This window comes from Octopus sinensis, linkage group LG2 (genome assembly GCF_006345805.1).
Source record: "Octopus sinensis linkage group LG2, ASM634580v1, whole genome shotgun sequence".
Lineage (NCBI taxonomy): Eukaryota > Metazoa > Mollusca > Cephalopoda > Octopoda > Octopodidae > Octopus > Octopus sinensis.
The window spans coordinates 153,101,853-153,124,793 of NC_042998.1; the positions used below are offsets into that span (position 1 = coordinate 153,101,853).

At 37.5% G+C, this 22,941-nt stretch overlaps 2 protein-coding genes across 3 annotated transcripts in view; one reads left to right on the plus strand and one right to left on the minus strand.

Annotated features, from left to right (window-relative positions):
* Window positions 1–11,852: 11,852 nt before the first annotated feature.
* On the minus strand, window positions 11,853–20,151 carry LOC115232546 (mitogen-activated protein kinase kinase kinase 4-like). Of its 2 annotated transcripts, XM_036500184.1 has the most exons (3): window positions 18,650–20,151; window positions 15,374–15,419; window positions 11,853–11,870 (listed from the first exon to the last, which is right to left on the minus strand). In XM_036500184.1, the coding sequence occupies exons 1-2, from the start codon at window positions 20,108–20,110 to the stop codon at window positions 15,387–15,389; spliced, it is 1,494 nt and encodes a 497-aa protein (XP_036356077.1). In that variant the 5' UTR covers window positions 20,111–20,151; the 3' UTR covers window positions 11,853–11,870; window positions 15,374–15,386. The 2 variants fall into 2 exon arrangements, with proteins under 2 accessions (XP_036356077.1, XP_029658346.1); XM_029802486.2 differs by lacking the exon at window positions 11,853–11,870 and having other exon boundaries at window positions 13,392–15,419.
* Window positions 20,152–20,427: 276 nt separating this feature from the next.
* Window positions 20,428–22,941, plus strand: part of LOC115228830 (mitogen-activated protein kinase kinase kinase 4) — a 183,196-nt gene continuing 180,682 nt past the window's right edge. The window contains exon 1 of the mRNA XM_029799305.2: window positions 20,428–20,434. The gene's annotated coding sequence lies outside the window, so the exon portion shown is untranslated. The remainder of the gene's footprint in view (window positions 20,435–22,941) is intronic.

Sequence of the window (22,941 nt, forward strand, 5' to 3'; positions counted from 1 at the left end):
AGACATTTTCCATGGAAGACTTGAAATGAACAACATTGCCTATATGATAGTGATTCTCATTTATTACCATCACATGATGCCAAGCATCATCAAGAGTACACACACATGTATAAAAATAATAATAAACTTATTGTATGCAGTGCTCGGGTGCACTAAAACTCAGAAGAAAAAGTAGCCAAAAGTACATGAACCATACATAGAATAATGCATAGGAAGTGAGTTGTTAAAGGAAAAAAGACAGGGTTATCATGTGTAGTGTTGGTGAATTTCAGGAAGCATGGAAGCTTTGAAGGATGTAGTGTCCCGATAGCTGGTAGTTTATTCCATGCTTCAGCAATTCTGAGCATGAAAAAAATGTATCTGAAAGTTATGACTGCTGTGTTGTTTTTTGATTTTGTAAGCATATCCACAATTGTTAGACATATGGAGTTCCAGAAAGTGACGAGGTTGCTGTTGGAAAGATGGTGGATAATCTTGTGGGTTTCTTTCAGTTTCCATCTACCACATCCACTCACAAGTGGGACTAAACCTGAGGCCGCATAACTGAGAAACAAGCTTCTTAACACTGCCTCACCTGTCCATCACTCATGATAGAAGATGACTTGGTGTCATTGTATACCATGCTTTTAGTAATGGTTTGTAGTCACAAACAGATACAGATCTCCCCTCATGCACCTCTTGATCTAGCTGAACATACAGGATGTAGCAGTCTCCTGCATCTGTACTCAGCTGGTACTTTATTGAACCCCAAATAAACAAAAAGCAGAATTGATTTTGGCAAGGTTTGAACTGAAATACAGATAGCCAGGACACATATCACTGTGCATTGTATTCAATCCTCATCATCATCATTTAATGCCTGTTTTCCATGCTGGCATGGGTTGGATGGTTTGATAAGAGCTAGCCAGCCAGAGAGTTGCACCAGGCTCCAATTGTCTGTTTTGGCTAAAGTTCTACAACTGGATGCCCTTCCTGGTGCCAACCACTTTACAGTGTGTGCTGGGTGCTTTATATGTGAAACCAGCATTGATATTTTATATGTCACACCAGCATGAGTACTTTTTACGTTGCACCAGCATGAGTGCTCCTTACATGGGTCAAGCACAGGTGTTTTTTTACAATGCACCAGCACAGATTCTTTCTATGTGGCACCAGCATGGGTGCTCTGTACATGGTACCAGCAGAGTCACTTTTTATGTGGCACTGACACATATTTTTCACATGGCACCAGCATAGGCATGGTGCTCATTATGTGGCATCAGCATGGGTTCCCTCTATGTGGCACCAAGAATCTTCTAATAAATTTGTCAATTAACAATCTTACACACACAGGGACAGGCTTGATTATGCTTTATGAAGTCCAGTTCCAGTGCTCATTACCCTTGATAAGTTGTCTTCAACAAAAGCTTTAGGTTTACCAATAATTTCTAAGGGTATTTGAAATGCATAAACTGCAGGAAATTCAGGATGTAGATGTTTGTTACTTGTCATTGCATGGACGATACAGCGGTGATGTTGTCCATTCCATGTTCGCATGATGCTCTTTCTTGGTGCTTTCTGGAATATAAAAGATTCTTTTACTTGAAAACAAGGGTTAGGGTTAGTGACAGGAAGAACATCCGTCTGCAAAAGTCCTGCTTAAAATAACTCACTATTCACATCTCTGGTAGTATGGAAAAACATGTTAACTGAAAGAATGATATATGCTTATATATGTGTGTGTGTGTGTGTGTATGTATGTAGGTATATATATATGTATAAATGTTTGTTTTTATGTTCAGTTATAATAAAAACAATTTTACATTGATCTGATAGTTTATAGTATACTTTTGTAGAGTACAAATTTATTATTCTTAAACAGGAATGTTGTTGATAGTGACTTTGAAGTTTTGGACAGATAAGCTATCATTGGACAGTGATGGTTTATTGTCCAACAATGGCTTATCTGGCAGAATCTTCAAAGTCACTGTCAACAACACTCTTGTATAAGAGTAATATATATGTGTGTATATATATGCTTGAAGATATGTATGTGTATATCATCATCTTTATTATTTATTTATGTATGTGTGTGTGGGTATATATATATACACATATATAAATAATCAAAATAAGCAACAAGGATATCCAGAGGTAATGCAGTACGATCGTTTCATGCAATTCCATTTAACTGAACAATGTAATCATTACATCAATTTAAAATGTAGAGCAATCTTCGCTATGTTTCTCTCTATCTCTTCACTCTGTCTCCCTATCTCTTTCAATTACCACTTGACTCGATCGGACTTCCTACTTCCCCTCCACCACCACCCTGTATAAACTAACAAAAGCTTTATAGCTTCCTATGTCGATCTCAATACCTTGGCTGTGAAACTATGAACGCAAAAGATGAAGCATTCCTCCAGATAAGAATTCTTTTAAATTCAACCCTTGTATTTCTGCACGCTTGATTAACCCTTATTAGTTTATCTCTATTCTGTTTTACTCCATCTATTTCAGCGCCATGCCATCATGTTAAATATATTACCCTACAGTTCTGTCTTATCGATGTCTAAGATAAACTAAGCTCATGCATTTCCCCTTAATCCGCAACATATTCTCTCACTCATGAAAGTCCATCACACAGACATTCGTCCCCAATGTCTAGTTGCTAGTTTGCGGTGTGCCCGCCCTCGCACCCCCTCCACCTGTACCAGAAGTCCCTATTCTGTCATCCTTGGTTGTCTCCCATGAACACTTCTAAAGGCCTTTCGCCACCCCACCCCCTTCTATATAAGGTAGTGATCATACAGGGCAAAATATGATTGTAGTGTACGCGGGTTGAACTTAAGACTATTGTTGTTTGTCTATGAATTCTGCCAAATGCGAGCTCTCTTTTCAGGTACATGACGCCGCTGTCCCCCATCCCAGGATCTCAAGGGCCCATACCTCCCACACCCTCAGGGTTGGCACTCTCAACGTCAGCACACTGAAAGGTAGGTCTGGTGAGATTGTTGAGATGCTTGAACGGAGATGTATTGATATGTGCTGCATCCAAGAAATTAGGTGGAGAGGAGGTTCTGCTAGGTTCCTCACAGGCAAAGAACACAGGTACAAGATTTTCTGGGCAGGGAACACTGATGGAGTCGGGGGCGTGGGTGTACTTCTTGAGGAGAAATGGGTAGATAAGGTAATTGAGGTTGTCAGGGTATGCGATAGAATATTTAAGATTAGATTAGTGCTCCACCATGGGTTAGCAACCATTATCTTGGCCTGTGCCCCTCAGCCAGGGCTACCTGATGGACAGAAAGACCGATTCTATGATACCACGTTGACGAATGACAGAGACCTCTTTGTGGCTGGTGACTTCAATGGACATGTTAGACAACATGTCGGGCGTTTCCATGGCATACATGGAGGCTACGGTTTTGGCTCTCGCAATGAGGAGGGAACCAGGCTGCTGGAGTTCTGTGACGCAAATGATCTTACGCAATACTAACTTCAGAAAACCTGCCAGCCAACTAGTCACCTACCACTCGGGCAGACACACTACCAGATTGACTACATCCTCACCAGAAAAAGAGAAAGATGGCTGCTTATAAATGCCAAAACCTCCCCAGGCGAAGAATGTACCCCACAACATAGACTGGTAGTTAGTGACTTCTGGGTAAGTGCTAAATGGTTGCCCAGAAGACGACCAGCGAGGAGAAGAAGGGTCCGGAGACTTAAAGATCCCGCAAATGGACAGAGATTTAGAGACATTACTCAAAGCCTTTGACGAAATAGAAGGGGATATAGCTTCCCATGGTATAGAAGACAACTGGAGGTTCCTACAGGACAACCTGGTAAGGACTACTGACCAGATCTGTGGATGGCGCAAAGTCCCTTCACGACCCAAAATAACATGGTGGTGGGATAATGTTGTTGACAGGGCTATTAGAGAAAAGAAACAGGCTTGGAAGGACTGGAAGAACGGTGGTAACAGGGAATTGTATCAGATTGCCAGAAGGGAAGCTAGGAGGCAGGTTTATTTGGCCAGATGGGAAGCAGACAAGGAAAAATTTGCCAATGTTTTGCGCCATGAGGACCAAAGACTTGAGGTATTTCGTGTTGCAAGACAGTGTGTGAGAGAGAATCATGATGTTGTCAGAGAGAAATCTGTTAGCATGGATGATGGCCCACTTGCAGTAAATCAGGCTGCAAAGAGAGAGGTTTGGAGACGCCACTATGAAAGGTTGCTGAATCAAGAAAATGAATGGGAGAAAGAGAGTCTGCCGAATGTCGACCCAACAGAGGGAACAGCTATCCAAGTTGTTAGTACCTTTGTACATAAAGCAATTAAGAGTACAAAGAGAGGGAAAGCTCCAGGCCCATCAGGAATTACTGCACTGATGCTCAAAATATCTGGCAGTGTCGGCTAAAGCCTAGTCACCTGCATAGTTAACCAGGTGATACATGAAGGAGTCATACCCAATGACTGGTGTAGCAGCATAATAGTCAACTGCTACAAAGGTACAGGTGACGCTTTAGATACAAATAATTACAGAGGTATCAAGCCGTTCGATCAGGTAATGAAGGTCACGGAGAGGGTCATAGCCCAACTAATTAGGGAGAAAGTCAGTTTGGATGAGTCGAAGTTTGGTTTCATGCCAGGGAAAAGCACCACTGAAGCTATATTTCTGGTAAGACAGCTGCAGGAGAAATACCTAGCCAAAGATAAGCCCCTGCACCTGGTTTTCGTTGACAAGGGGAAAACCTTTGACAGGGTCCCCCTATCTCTTATTTGGTGGTCAATGAGGAAACTAGGGATAGATGAATGGTTAGAGAGAGACGTGCAAACTATGTACAGGGATGCTGTCAGTAAGGTGACGGTTGGCAATGAGTACACTAAAGAATTCAGGGTAGAGGTAGGGGTCCACCAGGGTTCAGTCCTCAGCCCCCTCCTATTTACCATAGGTCCTCCAGGCAATAACATAGGAATTCAAGATAGGATGTGCCCCTGGGAGCTCCTCTATGCTGATCACCTTGCTCTAATTGCTGTGTCACTATCAGTACTAGAGAGAAGTTTCAAGTGTGGAAGCAAGGATTAGAATCGAAGGGCCTTAGAGTCAACCTAACTAAAACCAAAGTCCTAATAAGTAGGAAGGCAGGCAAACCACAAATCCCTTCAGGTAGATGGCCCTGCTCGATCTGTAGAAAAGACGTAGGTAGAAACTCTATAAGATGTACCCTGTGTGAGCTATGGACACATAAGAGGTGCAGTAATATCAAAGGAAGGCTAACTGGGAAGATAGTTTTTGTATGTGGCAGATGCTCAGGAGCAATAAACACTGAAAATGCACAGAACAACTACCGCTACATTCCAGGTAGAAAAACTAGAAGTAGTTGATAGCTTCCATTACTTAGGTGACCAAGTCAGTAGCGGGGGAGGGTGTGCAGAAAGTGTAGCTGCTAGAATAAGAATAGCTTGGGCAAAGTTCAGAGAGTTCTTACCTCTGCTGGTGACAAAGGTCTCTAGCTCAGAGTAAAGGTAGACTGTATGACGCATGTGTACGAACAGCCATGCTACATGGCAGTGAAACATGGGCTGTGACTGCTGAGGACATGCATAATCTTGCAAGGAATGAAGCTAGTATGATCCGATGAATGTGTAATGTCAGTGTGCATACTCAACAGAGTGTAAGTACCTTGAGAGAAATGTTGGACCTAAGAAGCATCAGATGTGCTGTGCAAGAGAGACGACTGTGCTGGTATGGTCATGTGGCGAGAGTGGATGAGGATAGCTGTGTGAAAAAGTGCCACAATCTAGCAGTTGAGGGAACCTGTGGAAGAGGGAGAGCCAGGAAGACCTGAGATGAAGTGGTGAAGCATGACCTTTGAACTTTAGGCCTCACCAAGGAAATGACTAGTGACCAAGACTTTTGGAAATATGCTGTGTGCAAGCCAAATGAGACCATAATCTCGTGGCCTATGCGAGGGGTGTAACCAGCCCACTTATGCATACCTTTTCCTTCTTTGGACACTAAAACTCTGCTTGCGAAAACCTGTTGAGGCAAGTAAAATAAAGTCAAAATCAAAATCAAATTCAATGACTGGCGTCCGTGCTAGTGGGGTGCAAAAGCACCATACGAGTGTGATCATTGACAGAGCGGCCAAATGGCGTCCGTTCCAGTGGCACTTAAAAGGCACCATTCGAATGTGATCATTACCAGCGTCGCCTTACTGGCACTTGAGCCCCGTGCTAGTAGGGTGTTAAGAGCATCCGAGTGTGATCATTGCCAGAGCGGCTATCTGGCCTCCATGCCGGTGGCATGTAAAAGACACCATCCAAGTGTGACCATTACTAGCATTGCCTTACTGGCACCTGTGCCGGTGGCATGTGTAAAAGATTCGAGCAAGGTCGTTGCCAGTACCGCCTGACTGGCCCCATGCCGGTGGCACATAAAAGCACCCACTACACTCTCGGAGTGGTTGGCATTAGGAAGGGCATCCAGCTGTAGAAACTCTGCCAGATCAAGATTGAAACCTGGTGCAGCCATCTGGTTTGCCAGCCTTCAGTCAAATCGTCCAACCCATGCCAGCATGGAAAGCGGACGTTAAATGACAATGATGACGATGATGATATATTCATATATATATATATATATATATATATATATATATATAAAGGGTAAAGACCCCCTTCGGTCATGAATGACCATGGGATTGCACCTAGAAAGTTACCCTCCCAGGCACAAGTCTGGGCACGGTTGTTTATGGAAGACCAGCAGTCGCCCATGCATACCAGCCTCCCCTCTCCACGCCACCAGTGTTATCCAAGGGAAAGACAAAGGTCGATACAGCTTGGCACCAGTGACGTCGCAACTCATTTCTACAGCTGAGTGAACTGGAGCAACGTGAAATAAAGTGCTTTGCTCAAGAACACAACACGCAGCCCGGTCCGGGATTCGAGCTCACAACCTCACGATCGTAAGCTCGACGCTCTAACCACTGAGCCATGCGCCTCCCATATATATATATATATATATATATATATTCATATAGAAAAAAAAAGTCAAGATAGAAAATGCTAAAATAATTTTATAAAAAACATTTCAGTACTGGTTTCAGTCATTGAGACTTTTTCAACTGTAAGAATTAAATAATTAAATTTAGAAAAATTAAAAGAAAAGTTTTTTTAAAAGAATATTTGTATAGTGTTCAAATACAAGTGGCATTTTCCTTGTTTCTGCCTGTCTCTGTCTCCCTTGTTTACTCTTGTGGGTTTGAGGAAGGTCATTGTGAATTCTTAGTAGGGAAGAAGAAAAAGGAGGAGGAGAAGGGAAAGAAGAAGAATGTGGGAGTGCCATGACAGTAGTATTTTGAATGGTCAGCTAATGACTATCAGTGGATGTTCAATTCATGAAAATATTTCTTTTGAATGTTTTGTTTATAGAATTTGCCTAGGGGTTATTTTAAACAGCATCAGTGATGAAGAAGAAGGCCTTAGAGTCAATGTAGCAAAGACCAAAGTTCTAGTAAGTAAGAAGGCGAACTCATTACACACACTCTCAGATAGGTGGCCCTGCTCGATCTGTAGAAAAGGTGTAGGTAGAAACTCCATAAGACATACCCAGTGTAAGCTATGGACACATAAGAGGTGCAGCAACATCAAAGGAAAATTAACTGAGAAGATAGCTTTCGTGTGCGACAGATGCACAGGGGCAATAGACACCACAGATACTTAGAAAATAGATTCCATTACACTCCAGGGGAAGAAACTAGAAGTAGTTGATAGCTTCTGCTACCTAGGCAACCAAGTTAGTAGTGTGGGTAGATGCTCAGAGAGTGTTACCACTAGAATAAGAATAGCCTGGGCAAAGTTTAGAAAGCTTCTTCCCCTACTGGTGACAAAGGATAGATTGTACGACGCATGTATGCAAACTGCCATGCTTCACAGCAATGAAACATGAGCTGTGACTGCAGAGGACATGTGTAGGCTCAAAAGAAATGAAGCCAGCATGATCCACTGGATGTGTAATGTCAGTGTGTATGCACAACAGAGTGTAAGCACCTTGAGAGAAATGTTGGACATAAGAAGCATCGGATGTGGCGTGTAGGAGAGACGTTTGCATTGGTATGATCATGTACTACGGATGGATGAGGAGAGATGTGTGAAGAAGTGCCACTCCCAAACAGTTGAAGGAATCTGGGATAGAGGTAGACCCAAGAAGACATGGGATGAGGTGGTCAAGAATGACCTTCGAACGTTAGTAATGACGAAAGACCAAGTTCTCTGGATATATGCTGTGACTGCGAAGACCTGACAAATGAAGTGAGTTCATGGCTCGCAGGATGGCCTGCTGTGCTTACCTTCAATCGTAGGGTGACCTGCTGTGCTTGAGGAAACCTATTGAGTCAAGTACATCAATATCAAAATAAAAATCAAATGGAAATTGTAGTTGTGATACCTGTGCCGCTGGCACATAAAAAAACACCATCCGAATGGGAAGAACATCAAGAAAGTTTAATAAAATGAAATAGAATAAAATAAAATAAAGATACAATAAGAGGACACAGATGGGGCAGTAAGTGAAAATTAAATAATTTACAAACCAAGTTGTGAAGGGGAAAAATAATGATGATAACAACAATAATAATAATAGTGAGAGACAAAAAAGAAAAAGAAAGACATATCAATGTGTATGCAAGTCTATATGTGCAGTAAAACTATAACATAAAAATCTATATGTGAATATATATATATATATATATATATATAGTCAAAATAAGGGTGAAAAAATTGAATATTAATTAGTAACATCAATTTAAACACCAAGTGGCCTAGCGTAGAAAAGACTGGGGTACAGTAAAAATTATTAATGCAAAACAATATGAGAGAGTCCACTATGTGGACGCTCTAATGCTAGATATAGATCCGCAAAGGGAATCAGCCACCAAAGAATTGTTACATCATGTGGATTTTGCCGTTCGGTTCAACAAATTATATTCTGACGATTCGAAAATACTTATGTAAGTAAAATTACATAATCTATTAACGATGAAACAATTGTAAAGAGTTAATCTATTTTTTCGTTATTTTTCATTTGTCCTGCTCGCTTACATTCTTGGCACATTGAATTAATTCTTGAGAACAATTCTTTGGTGGCGGATTCCCTTTGCGGATCTATATCTAGTGTTAGAGCGTCCACATAGTGGACTCTCTCTTATTGTTTTGCATATATATATATATAATATATATATATATATATATATATATATATATTTGGTTTATGTTTTCAGTCTTAGTATTGCACAGGCTATATTTGTTGTCTGTCAACCTTTTCCACCTCTTATGGTGTTGGTACTTGGTGGAGCTCTCTTGTTGTTGAAATGCATGGAAGTAGCCTTCAAAATGGCATGTCATAATCTTGTCGGTACTCCATTCCAAGCTTTTCACATGATCAGTCCCTTTTATGATTTGTGTTTTTCATGCAAGTAACCATGCACTATTTTCTTTTGTGAACTGATCCATTTGTTTTTTAAGTTTGTTCTTCTGATAAATAGATATTAGCAATGCTCCTTGCGGAGAGATCTGTATCAACTTGCTCTTATTTCATATCTCTCCTTTAAGTTCATTAGCTATTCTAATTATGTTTTATTCTTTTACTTGTTCAGTCATTTGACTATAGCCATGCTGGAGCACCACCTTGTAGGGTTTTAGTGAAACAGATCAGCTCAAGGACTTATCTCCTATGCCTGGTACTTATTCTATCAGTCTCTTTTGCTGAACACTAGTTGTCAAGCAGTATCAAACACACACATAAAGACATATACACACATATATATGTGTGTGTGTGTGTATAAATATACAACTGGTTTCTTTCAGTTCCTGTCTACCAAATCCACTAACAAGGCTTTGGTTGACCCAAGGCTATAACAGAAGACACTTGCCCAAAATTCCACACAGTGGAACTGATCCCAAAACCGTGTGATTGGGAAACAAGCTTCTTACAACACAGCCATGCCCATGCCTTTTGATTTCATGGTCACAAACTCGGGCAAGATAATTACTGGTCTCTTTCCTCTGCTGCAGACGTTTCAGTGTCACAATACATGTTTCATTCAGCTTCAATACAGATTTGAGACCATGAGCGCCATCTTTGTGTGGTGAGTATATCCTGTCTACATCTCCGTTGATGTTTAGGTTTCCTGTAACACTGAGCAGTTTGTGAGTTTGAACATCTATCTCATTGAGTTCTTGTAGAGACCTGTTCAGAAGATCAAACATAGATGTGAGGGTAGGCAATGTAATGTGTTGTTGGTAATATATTTGTTGTAAACTGAGAGTTCTGATGACTGTATTCTCTTCGTTTTCCCGAGGTATTCATTTCTGGTCCTCTCCTTGTTTTTGTGTTCCCCATATCTGACATTCTCAACTTATCCAAGATACCTATAATTGTCACTTGACTGTTGAGGTTGTATTGTCAAGTTGTTTATTTTCAGGTTTTCATAGGAGGGCACAACTTTTCCACATTTTTATTGTCAAAAATGTACATTTGGACTCACCAAATTTCATTCCAATGTATGTGTGTGTGTGTGATTCTATCATCAACATGAGCACAACTACCAACAGCAACAGAAGCACACAGTATGAAGTAGATAAGCAAATTTATTTCAAATAAAAACATATGTGGCAGCCTAGAATATTTTAAAAGTTGCATGAGATGTCTTTGATCTTAGGTCTATGATAGGGTTGCCAGATTAGAAAATTATATATATAGAACACTCTTAAAATCTCTCTGTACATATTTATAAATTTATACATGCCTACACACCTAGAACAATATATCATATAAAAAGTAGAGACATAAGTTAAAAACATAAAGCATTTATTTAAATGGATTATGAGAAAAACAAGTAAAATCATTTCATAATTATTTAATATAAGCTAAAAAAAATAAACTCTGTTAAAAATGAAATAATTTGAAAATATTTCTTTAATACAGACAAAAGAGAAATAGGCAAAAAAATCTGTTAAATTGAAATAATTGTAAATTATTTTATTTAATGACAAATAGATTAAATCTAGAAAAATGTCTTTAAGTGTGAAAGCATTTGAATATTATCATTTGATACAGGCAATATAGATAACTAAAAGAAATAGTGAGAAAGTTAGATCACTGCAAAATTCTTATTCAATAGAGACAATAGAAAAACTTAGAAAATTATTATTTAATGCAAACAATACAGAAAATAGACTAAAAGAACATGAAAAGAAACAAAACTGATAAACTTATATGCAAAATTTTCTAAACAGACCACACGAGAATTAAACTTGAACCTTTACCTTTAGTTGTATTTTACTGATGATATGGCTTTTGTTTACAGGTAGCTAGTTTTCTAACACATGCCTATAAAATTTTTTACACTGATAGTTAAGGTTCCATGTGCATTGTAAGATAGCTTCGACAGTAGCCACATCCAACTTATTTCATTTTACAGTCCACTGAACATTCATATAAAGAAGACATGTTTAACATTAGCATTATGCACTGGTATGCTAAATAAGAACTGGCATAAGATTAACATCTCAGAGTATTGTTCTTGAAATAACATTCATCTAATAACATCCATGTAAAGTTATCAAAATTTTCAAAACACGAAACCCACTTCTCAAGATAGTCATGGCAAGTGCCGTAATAGATATCCACTTCAAGTAGAAATTTCATTTTCTTTTCAGATTTCACATTGTCATTATTAAGGCAATCCTTCACACTGAGAGGAATAAATTTTCATTAATTCTTCTCTTTGTAACTGCAATGATTTCTTTTAAACAGTCAAGCACTTGAATAATGCTGTTTTCTCTCTATTCTATCTTCATAATCTTGTTGCTAAAAAAATATTCAAAACTGTGAACAAGATATGAGTAGACTTCACTCAGTGGATTATTGAAGAATTCTACAAGAATTTGGGAGACCTTTTCTTCAGAATCAAAAAAAGATTTCAGTGTTTTAAATAACCTTAGGATTCTCTCAACTGCTCTCATCAAAGAAAGCCAATTAGTTTTAGAAAGTGAGAGAATTGAGGCCAACAACCTTACAGAAATCTTTCAACTTCTCAGATCAAACAGTATAAATACTAAAGTATGAAAACAATTTAACAACAATTACTTCAACATCAACAGAAGGAATATTGGCCACGGTATGAGCAGCATTGTGCAGAATATGAGCTGGACACCCAATACCTTCCATCGATTCATTCATGCTTTCATTGAACTTTGAACGGACATTACAGTAATCTCTCACCATATCACGGGTCACCTATCATAGTTTATTGTTTAAGCTTACGTTGATTCCTCTGTGGTGTTGTTTCACATTTATTATAAAATAAATATATACAAATTATAAAAATAATTTTAAAAATATACTGTTTCTACTTCACAGATTTTCACCAATCGTGGAGGGTTTTAGAACATAACGTCTGCAATAGGCAAGGGATTACTGTAGTTGTGCCTATGTGCAAGTGTCCAGCAAAATTAGTATTTGTGTTAACTCCACCTAAAGCTATACATTACTTCATGTCCAGTCCTAACTCAATGAGGTTTATTATTGTTTCTAAGGTCTTATTTGGGAGGGATCTTGCAATAACTTTATCGACAAACCCTTTTCATGTGAAAAACATTGCACAATCAATGGGAAAATTTTCTCAACATTGTGATTATTTGCATCTGTAGATATGCCATAAGAAGAGTTATTTATATCTTTAACAATCTCCGCAATAGTGTATGGAGCCACAACATTTTTATCATTACAGTACATTTAATCCTAGCACTTGAAAATTTGCATGCAGTTTTAGAATCAGGAAATACTGTTGGTAGTAGTACATTCATACAGTCATTTGAACTGAATGACTGATGATGACGGGCAGTATGAAATGCCATTGTAACTTCTGTGGCTATTATTTTAACTTTCTTCATCTGAGTTTTTCTTGATCAAGAAGTTTGTTATTTTACCAGCTTCTTTTGAAGTAAAGGCAATGCTACTTTTGTATTTTACTGTTTCTATGTGTTGTTTGATATCAGACTTCTTGCCATGTTCAATACTGAAAGTGCAATTACATACACCATAGTTTGCTTCAAAACAGCTTCTGCCTTGTTTGATAAATGTCCATTTGCTGGAATATCCATCATGAAATTTACACTTATGTTTTGGCATCTGGAAATGGATGGATTAGTTTTTAAGTTTAAAAAAAAGTGTGCTGTGGCAAGTAGTAGCAACACATTTTGTTGACAGTATCAAGTTGCAAACAAGTCAGTTTTGTGTAAACTTCTAGCAACACTAGTTTCTTCATTATATTTAGGTTATCTTCACCAAGAGAATATGAAAAAAGAAGGCATAATTACTTACAAAGTTACAACTAAGAACCATAAGAAGGTAGTAAAAATATATTTTTATTACAAGATTTGAAAATGAACTAGATATGGGACATGTGTCCCTGAAAGGTCAGTACAGGACAGGGAACAAAATTATCAAATATGGGACATGTCCCATATATAAAGGATATCTGGCAACCATTGTCTATGAAGATTGACTAAACAGCCACAATACAATTAGCAAGAACAGTATAACCCCTACAATACCCACCCATTGTCCTTAGCATCTAAACCAATGCAATCCCATCATACCCACTATGAATCCAACTTTTTAATCCAACTGGCAACAACAAATATCAGCAACTACACCGGTACGTGTGTGTGTGTGTGTGTGTGTGTGTGTGTGTGTGTGCACATGTGCGCATGCATGCATGAGTATGTATGTGCTTATGTGTTGAGTCAGACGTGCAAGAAGCAGAACATCTAACTACAACTGTATAGTCATTTTGCTTCCTCAAGCATTCACCTTTTCATCTCATTTTCAATTATTGCATCAATAGGTTAAGATAATTTTCTACTCACACAAAGCAAATCTTTCCACGGAAAATTTTTTCTACTACATATTTGTTGTGGATAATTAATCCCTGCTACTATTAGATTCTCCCTCAATATAAGATGTCTGGAAAGAAGCTATCAAGTAGACCTGAAGGCAATGGTGTGAAGAGAAACCATAAAGAGATTTAAGTGGATATTAAACTTGATGTTTTAAAAAGACTTGATACAGAGGTAAAACTAAGTTATATTGCCAAAACATTAACTCTTGCAATGTCTACAACGGTGGGAACAATATATCACAATAAAGAAAATTATGCCAAGCTATTCCATTAACAATTCAGACCTTATTTTTCCATAGATCTAATATAATAATGCTTAAAATGTATTTACTTTTGAGTGTATGGATTGAGGATGAGAATCAGTGTAATGTGCCAACAAACTTGATGGTAATTTATAAATGAGCCAAAAGTTTATATGACGATTTTCAGAAAAAGGAAGGTGAAACTTCTAATGTAAAAACCTTTTTGGGTAGTAAAGGCTAGTTAGGGCTTTCAAGGGTAACAAAGTTTAATTTTACTTGATTTGGTTTTCAAATAAGAAGGCATGGCTGACTCAAGAGACTTTTCAAAGGGTGGTTTATAAATGTTCTTTTGCCTTGTCGTAAAAAGTTACAGTGTCAGACACAATATTTCCAACAAAGTATTGCTTTGTAAGTTAGAAAAGCCTACCATAAATAAATCACAAAAGCGACTAGATGAGTTGGAAATGAAACAACTGAGATATACAAACAAATTGTGGGATAATATAAAACAAGTGGTAATGAATGAACAATTTGATGAATCCAGGTTATTAGAACTGCTGCTAACAAGTTGTGACAATAGTGGACACTAGAATAGTAGGAAAAAAGTTGTTCAGTACTGAACAATTATGGTTCTGGAATCTTCAATTAGTCAGAAGGTAAAGGAAGTAAAAATTTCACTTTCCTGAAGGCTGAGAAGCAGAAACTGCTGCAATATATTTTTGAAAAATTGCATGTAAAGTGGGGTCAAACAAACAGCAAGGGCAAATCGGGAACTACAATACAAAGAAACAGTAATTCTTTACCACAACCACTACTATTTAATAAACTTTATTGAAAATGAGTCTTGGAAAGTCATCTTTTTGAGGTATATGCATCCTTCAATAATTATACGGGCTATTTCTTTGAAGGAAAGTGTAAATGTAGATTAATACCAAATGTTTTTCAAAGACCTATATATTTTTCTTATTGACTCATTTCCATGATTAAAAAATAAACACCTTCAGAGTCCAATGGAGACCAGTATTGCACTAACTTTACAGATGCTCTTGATCACAGTTGAGAAATAATTGAGCTAGATGGTTGTTTTGAATTGGATCTCTGGATCAATCAGGGCTGGAAGACTGTCATAAATAAAACAATATGTTTGAACCAATCTATCATGCAAAATTAGTCAAAATGCCAACCTTATTGACACAATCAGGAGATTGTGGATTTCCAGTAATCCTGATGCTGGCATAGAAAAAAAAATAGTAGCAAAAAAAAAAATGTTGTATACAAGGACATTCAAACCATTACTACAATAAAAATATGGCAGAAACTGAAATTGATGATGATGAAAGCTTACTTCATTATTTAACATCTGAGTGATTATTATAATGTTATTGTTGAACTCAATGTCTTTTACCTCTGGCTATTTTTGTAGGATATGGGTAGTATTTTTCTAAAATATAGGCTTTCTTGGTACATATTAAGGAATATTAGATTTTTTTGTTGCAGAGCAAGTATTTAAGTTAGTTGGGATATTATATGCAAAACTGCTTTCTTGAGTTAAAGTGATTGCTTCATACACACTTAACACCTACCTAGCTGGACTGGGGAAATATGTGCAACATCCATCTAGTCTCATTTCTGGAAGCTCGTTCGCAAAATTTTGATATTTAAATTTGGAGATGAAGACGAGTTGATACAAAATTTGTTATATGTTGCACCGTTCATGAGGTCTTGGTTTCAATTAAATATTGTTTTTTGGCTCCAGGAGATTTCTCAGTATTTTTTAAATGGATGTTTTTTTTATGCATTTCTCAGATTAAGTACCGAAGTTCAGTATTGGCTGACTCAGTTTAATTTTTTTGAGATATTAAATACAAACTCAAACTTTTTGAAATTCTGAAGTACTCTAGTCACAAGCTAAATTTTCTCACATATATCTTTACATTTTGCCTTGTATTTTTAAAATTGGAAAAATCCCACTATTTTTTGAAAGCTTTTACTGTAGGCTTACAAAATAATATATGGCTCAATATTGGGACTAACCCAGTTTTCAAGTTATTTTTACATTTGAGCCTAAATATTATTCCTAAAAACGAACAATTTTCTTGATTTCTTGGCAGATAAGAAAGCAGATAAGATACTTTTTCCATCAGGTAAATGGCCCTGATCAATGTGCAGGAAAGGAGTGGGAAGTAATTCCATTTGCTGCACCCAGTGTAAGCAATGGACACAAGAGATGCAGTGGAATCACAGGTAGGTTAACAGATATCACTTTTGTGCCTGGCAGATTTGCAGGAGCAAATAAGCACAAAGAGCACACAGGGCTTGAACTATCACAAATGCCCAGGAGCCTCTTTTGAGGTAGTAGATAGTCTACTTAGGTGACCAAATTAGTAACAGTGGTGGATGCTCTGAAAGCATTGCTTCTAAAATAATAGGATGGAGAAAGCTCAAAGAACTACTACCTCTGTTGGCAACAAAAGGACTCTCTCTCAGAGTGAAAGATAGATTGTATGATGCTTGTGTACAAATGGCTATATTCCATTGTAGTGAGGCATGGTCTTTAAACGTAGAGAACATGCATAGACTGGAGAGGAGTTAAGGTAGTAAGCTCTGTTGGATTTGTAACATCAGTGTGCATTGCTGACAAAGCGTAAATGCACTTGAGAGAAGTTAGGCATAAGAAGGATTAAATGTGACATGCAGGAGAGGAGAATGTATTGGTCTGGACGTGTGATGCATATGAATAAAAACAACTGTATACAGAAGTGCCTGTCACTGAAAGTGGATGGTACCTGTGGAAGAGCCAGGAACACATGGGATAAGTGGTGAGGACTAATCTCAGGATGTTCCTCATGGAGGAAATGACAATGGACCAAGATGTTTGGTGATATGAGGTTCAAGAGAAGACCTGCCCATGTCAGTGAAACTGAGTGCTAGAAATGTTCTGTCCCACCCACATGAATCATCAAGTTGTGATGCACACATTGGTATATTTGATGTAAAACATTCAGATATAATCTGTTGTTATCTGCACGTATTCACAAATGATAAATAGCTCTTGATTTTTGCACAAGAACAAGTAAACTGATGGAAAAGTCAATTTCTCATTTTCTGATTTGTGATTGAATGGTACAAAGCCCAGGATTGGACTCAACACTAGCATCTATCAAAACTAACTGGGCTGACAAGCCATATGTGAAAAGGAACAAAATGCAAAAGCTGTAAGTTATATTACAATTGTCATTGGACACCTGAAGGCTTAGGTAATTGCCACAACATTGAATCATTCCAATTCTTATTCAGTGCAACATAAAATCAATCATCTTTGAGAATTTATAAAGTTTGATGTAAGTAACTCTTCGTGAACGGAAATGCTCAATAAAAATTATCTGTAATAAACAAAGATTGACTGTTTATTGAAGTAAACAATATTTTGACAGTATCTCTGTTTCCCTGAGGTTCAAAATGAAAAATATGCAAAAATACAGAAATACAAAATTTGAACTGGAATATCCTGCATTCCTTTTTAAACAAAACAACACCATCAATTTTCGCTTTTTCATAACTGATGTTAATAATACACAAATATATTTTTCCTCATATGAGGAAAAATTTCATTATTTAAGATGTTCCTCAAATTTGCTTTCGTTTGATGTAATATGTGCAGCAAGTTCCTGTCAAACTATTGTTATTGTGCCTGGCATCATACTGACGCTCATATTAAATTCTTTGCAACCAACGTAAATCAAGTTGTTTTTGGTGCAATCCACTGTGTACTCCAAATGGGAATCATAACATTTCTGACATAAGCTGTGGTTCATGACTTGGTTCATGTTTTTGCACAATGAACAGGGCCTACTTCTCTTACAGCTGTTTTTTGTTGTACAGCATTAAGAAAATTCCAAGGGAGATTTTTTTGAGATTATAGGTACTGGTTAATAGTTCTTTTATATTTTTACTGCATGTAAATGCTACAAATGGCAAGTGTTCTCTTTCCTGCTTTTTATATTTTTTTTCTTTGTTACCAGCTATGAAAAAGCAAAAAAGTGAGGATGTCATTTTTTCTGAAAAGAAATGCAAGATATTCCAGTACAAATTTTGAATTTCTGCGTATTTTTTCATTTTGAACCCAAGAAAGTTAGGCATACTGTCAAAATATTGTCCGGTTCAATAAACAGAGTCAATCTCTATTTATTACAAATTGTATTGCACTCTTCTTATTGTGTATGTTCTTTTATGAAGTGTTTCATCAATCTTCATAAATCAACATCATTATCATCACCCTCCTCCTCCTCCACAAGATTAAAAAAGTAAAAAAAAAAAAACTCTCAGTGATCTGAATCCCAAGCTAGAGATTATAAAACATCTTGCACCTTTTTAGTGTCTGAACAAAGCCTACAAATCAATATACATCACTTTACATAATTAAAGAAAAAGTACTTTGGATATAAAGCATTGCTACTTACAGATGATAAAGAACTGAAGCCTGTAGTATTCTCTTGAGGTTTACATAGTGCTTCTTCAGCACGGCTCAAAGATCCACTTAAAAGATCTCTTAGTCTTTTAAGTAATTTATGCATCCCCATTTTCTTCAAACCATGATCAACATAATCGTGATAAAATGAGGATTTTGAACCACTCTCCCCACCTGTGTCTATTTCATAACATATATGAGAATAACTCTGGTATGAGGAGCTACGAGAAATTTTCGAGCTGCGTGATGCAGACAATTTTGTAGCAGGTGAAGTAATTAATGAAGACTGATCACTGTCATTTAGATCAAATTTGAATTCTGGCTGTGAAAAAGTTGATTTACCTGAATCAGAGGTAAGGGACATTTGCGAAAAAGAATTAAAAGCATAATCTTCACGTGATTTTTCATCTTTTTGATTAAAGTAAGAATCTGTTTCACTATTTGGTAGTTGTGACCATGCACTCTCATACCTTCCAAGTAACAAATTATCTATTTCCCTGTGATTTTCAAACCAAGGCCATTCTTTACGCTTCTGCACATTTTGTTGTAAGACACAACCAAGAAGACGAATTTTATGGGACAATTCTTGAGTAATATTCAACCACAAACAAAGAGATTTCACTCGATATATAAAGTGTTTCTGGTTGTACAATGGATAGACTTCACCAAGGGCTTTTGTTGTCGGAAACTGTCTCTCACAGAAATCAAGTTTATCCAAAAGTTCACTAACTTTTTTCAGAGCAAACCTTTGGGAATTCATTGTTTCTTCAGTTAATGTAAAAACATAATTACTGCTTAAGTATGCATTTTGGAAATCAGAACTATCACAGCTAATGTCATTAATATTAGACTCTGAAAGAACAGCAGAATCATCATTATTACAGCCATTGAGCTTGAAGTTGATAATTTCATTTAGAATACCAGGAATTTTCCCCCTGTTTTGTTTGAGGATTTCCTCTTGTTCATACAAACTGACATCGTTGTACCATGCTTGAATACTGAGCCAGAGTGAATCATTATTGTTTTTTAGTTGTATATTTTCTTGAGGCTTTGAACAATTATTTGTTCGGTTTCCCAAACCAACTAAGAGTGAGAAGTGTTGATGAAATATTTTTAAACCCTGGTTTTTACTGTAGTTCTGAGGATTTGGGAATAGGAATCGATTTTTCAAATGGCTTTCTTCACTTGATGAATTATAAATTAAATGTTCTAACTGATTTGACATTAGACCATCCCTTTTGTAACTATCAGATGAAATATCTGTATCTGTCAAGTCATCAGAATCATTTGGGCTGGAATATGTAGAACTACTTTGTCCTCTGATAATTTTTACTGGAAGTCGTTTCTTCTTTACACCGTGTTTTCCCAAGCGTGGTTTCTTTCCTGTAGATTCAAGACTTTCAATCTCAGCACTGGTGACGAAACACTGATTTTCAAGTTCAATGGAACTCATTTTTGCTTCTGGATTATCAGCATGTTGGTTTAATTCACTACACCTGTAAACATAATTTTTAAATAGTGAACAGAATATTTAAGTTTAAACATTTTTTGTTAAAAAAAAGAAAGAAAATCATAATAGGGATTGAGAACACTATCAGCTCTAACATTTTGATACGCATTTGACATGTCAATTCATATCATGCCAGCCTCAATATAGCTTCCTATCATATCAATACACAAGATATTAATTATATGTAACATTAAAATCAAAAACAAACACAATGCTAAATTAAGTAACAAAATATATTTAAAAAGTGTCTTAAGTTCACTTCTTTATCTGATGTACATAAATTTCTTCTGTAAGTTATGATGAACAACATTTGACACATTAATTTCAATACACATGGAGAACATCTTCCATTTTACAAATACTTAAAAACAAAACTATGGCACTAAAAGATGATACTATGATACAAGAAATGAAATCTTATTAAGAACTTTGAGGATAGATCTAAGTCACTAAAACAGACAAGGCATTGGGTTGGACAAATTGAAATGATGCCCATATGGACCAAATATGAATGCAATTACTTTTCTTCTCTTATACACAATCAATAGGAATTTAGTAATACTGGAAAATATAAAAATGCATAATAAAACAAGCATAGTAAAATCTTGTATTGAAAGAGAAATCTAGGGATTATTCTTCAATACTTTTACATCAAAAAATAAAAACGGAGAAAATTAATCTCATGAGAATTTGCTGCCAAACACAAAAGAAAAAAATGTGAACATTATTTTGATAACTTGACAGACACTTGGAACAAAGCTGTTTAATATATACATATATAAATAGATAAATATGTACATATGTATATATACATAATTAAAATCACAATAAGGATGAAAAAAATTGAATATTAATTAATAACTTCAATTAAAAACGCCAAGTGGTCTAGCGTATAAAAAAACTGGGATACAGTAAAAATTATTAATACAAATAATAAGAGAGAGTTCACCATGTGGTCACTCGAACGCTAGAAATAGATCCGCAAAGGGAATCTGCCACTAAAACATTATATATATATATATATATATATATATATATATATATATAGATAAATAGATAAATATATACACACATATGTATATATATATATATATATATATATATATATCATCATCATCATCGTTTAACGTCCGTTCTCCATGCTAGCATGGGTTGGACGGTTCGACCGGGAATCTAGGAAGCCAGAAGGCTGCACCAGGCTCCAGTCTTATCTGGCAATGTTTCTACAGCTGGATGCCCTTCCTAACACCAACCACTCCATGAGTGTAGTGGGTGCCTTTTACGTGCCACCCGCACAGGTGCCAGGCGAGGCTGGCAATGGCCACGGTCGGATTAGTGCATTTTACGTGCCACTGGCACGGAAGCCAGTCGAGGCGGCGCTGGCATCGGCCATGATTCGGATAGTGCTTTTTACGTACCACCAGTCCAGGGGTCCTGGCATCTGCCGGGTGCCAGTCATAGGATTGGTTCAATTTCGATTCCGATTTCGATTTCACTTGCCCCAACATGTCTTCACAAGCAAATGGAGTTGGCATGGGTGCCTGTCGTTGGATGAGGCTCGATATCGACTTCGCTTGCCTCAACAGGTCCTTGTGTCCAAGGGAGGAAAGGCATGCATAAGTGGGCTGGGCTCAATTGTCCTGCCTGGTCTTCTCACGTACAGCATATTTCCAAAGGTCTCGGTCGCTGGTCATTTCCTCAGTGAAGCCTAAAGTTCGAAGGTCGTGCTTTACCACCTCGTCCCAGGTTTTCCTCAACTGCTAGGGATTGGCACTTTTTCACACACCTATCTTCATCCATTCTCGCCACATGACCATACCAGCGCAATCGTCTCTCTTGCACACCACAACTGATGCTTCTTAGGTACAACATTTCTCTCAAGGTACTAACGCTCTGTCGAGTTACACATCCATCGGAGCATACTGGCTTCATTCCTTGCGAGCTTACACATGTCCTCAGCAGTCACGGCCCATGTTTCATTGCCATGTAGCATGGCTGTTCGTACACATGCATCATACAGTCTGCCTTTTACTGTGAGCGAGAGGCCTTTAGTCACCAGCAGAGGTAAGAGCTCCCTAAACTTTGCCCAGGCTATTCTTATTCTAGCAGTTACACTTTCAACGCACCCACCCCCACTACTGACTTGGTCACCTAGATAACAGAAGCTATCAACTACTTCTAGTTTTTACCCCTGGAAAGTGACGGAAGTTGTTTTCTGCAGATTTTTGGAGGTTAATGCTCCCGAGCATCTGCCACATACAAAAACTATCTTCCCAGTTAGCCTATCTTTCACATTGCTGCACCTCTTATGTGTCCATAGTTTACACTGGGTACATCTTATAGAGTTTCTACCTACACCTTTTCTACAAATCGAGCAGGGCCATCTTCCTGAAGACACTTGTGGATTGTCTACCTTCCTACTTATTAGTACTTTGGTTTTAGCTAGGTTGACTCTAAGGCCCCTCGATTCTAAACCCTCCTTCCACACCTGGAACTTCTCCTCCAGTTCTGATAGTGACTCAGCAATTAGAGCAAGGTCGTCAGCATACAGGAGCTCCCAGGGGCAACCTGTCTTGAATTCCTCCGTAATTGCCTGGAGGACTATGATAAATAGGAGGGGGCTGAGTACTGAACCCTGGTAGACCCCAATCTCTACTTTGAATTCTTCTGTGTACATGTTGCCAACCCTAACCTTACTTACGGCATCTCTGTACATGGCTTGCACAGCCCTCACCAGCCATTCATCTATCCCTAGTTTCCTCATTGACCACCAG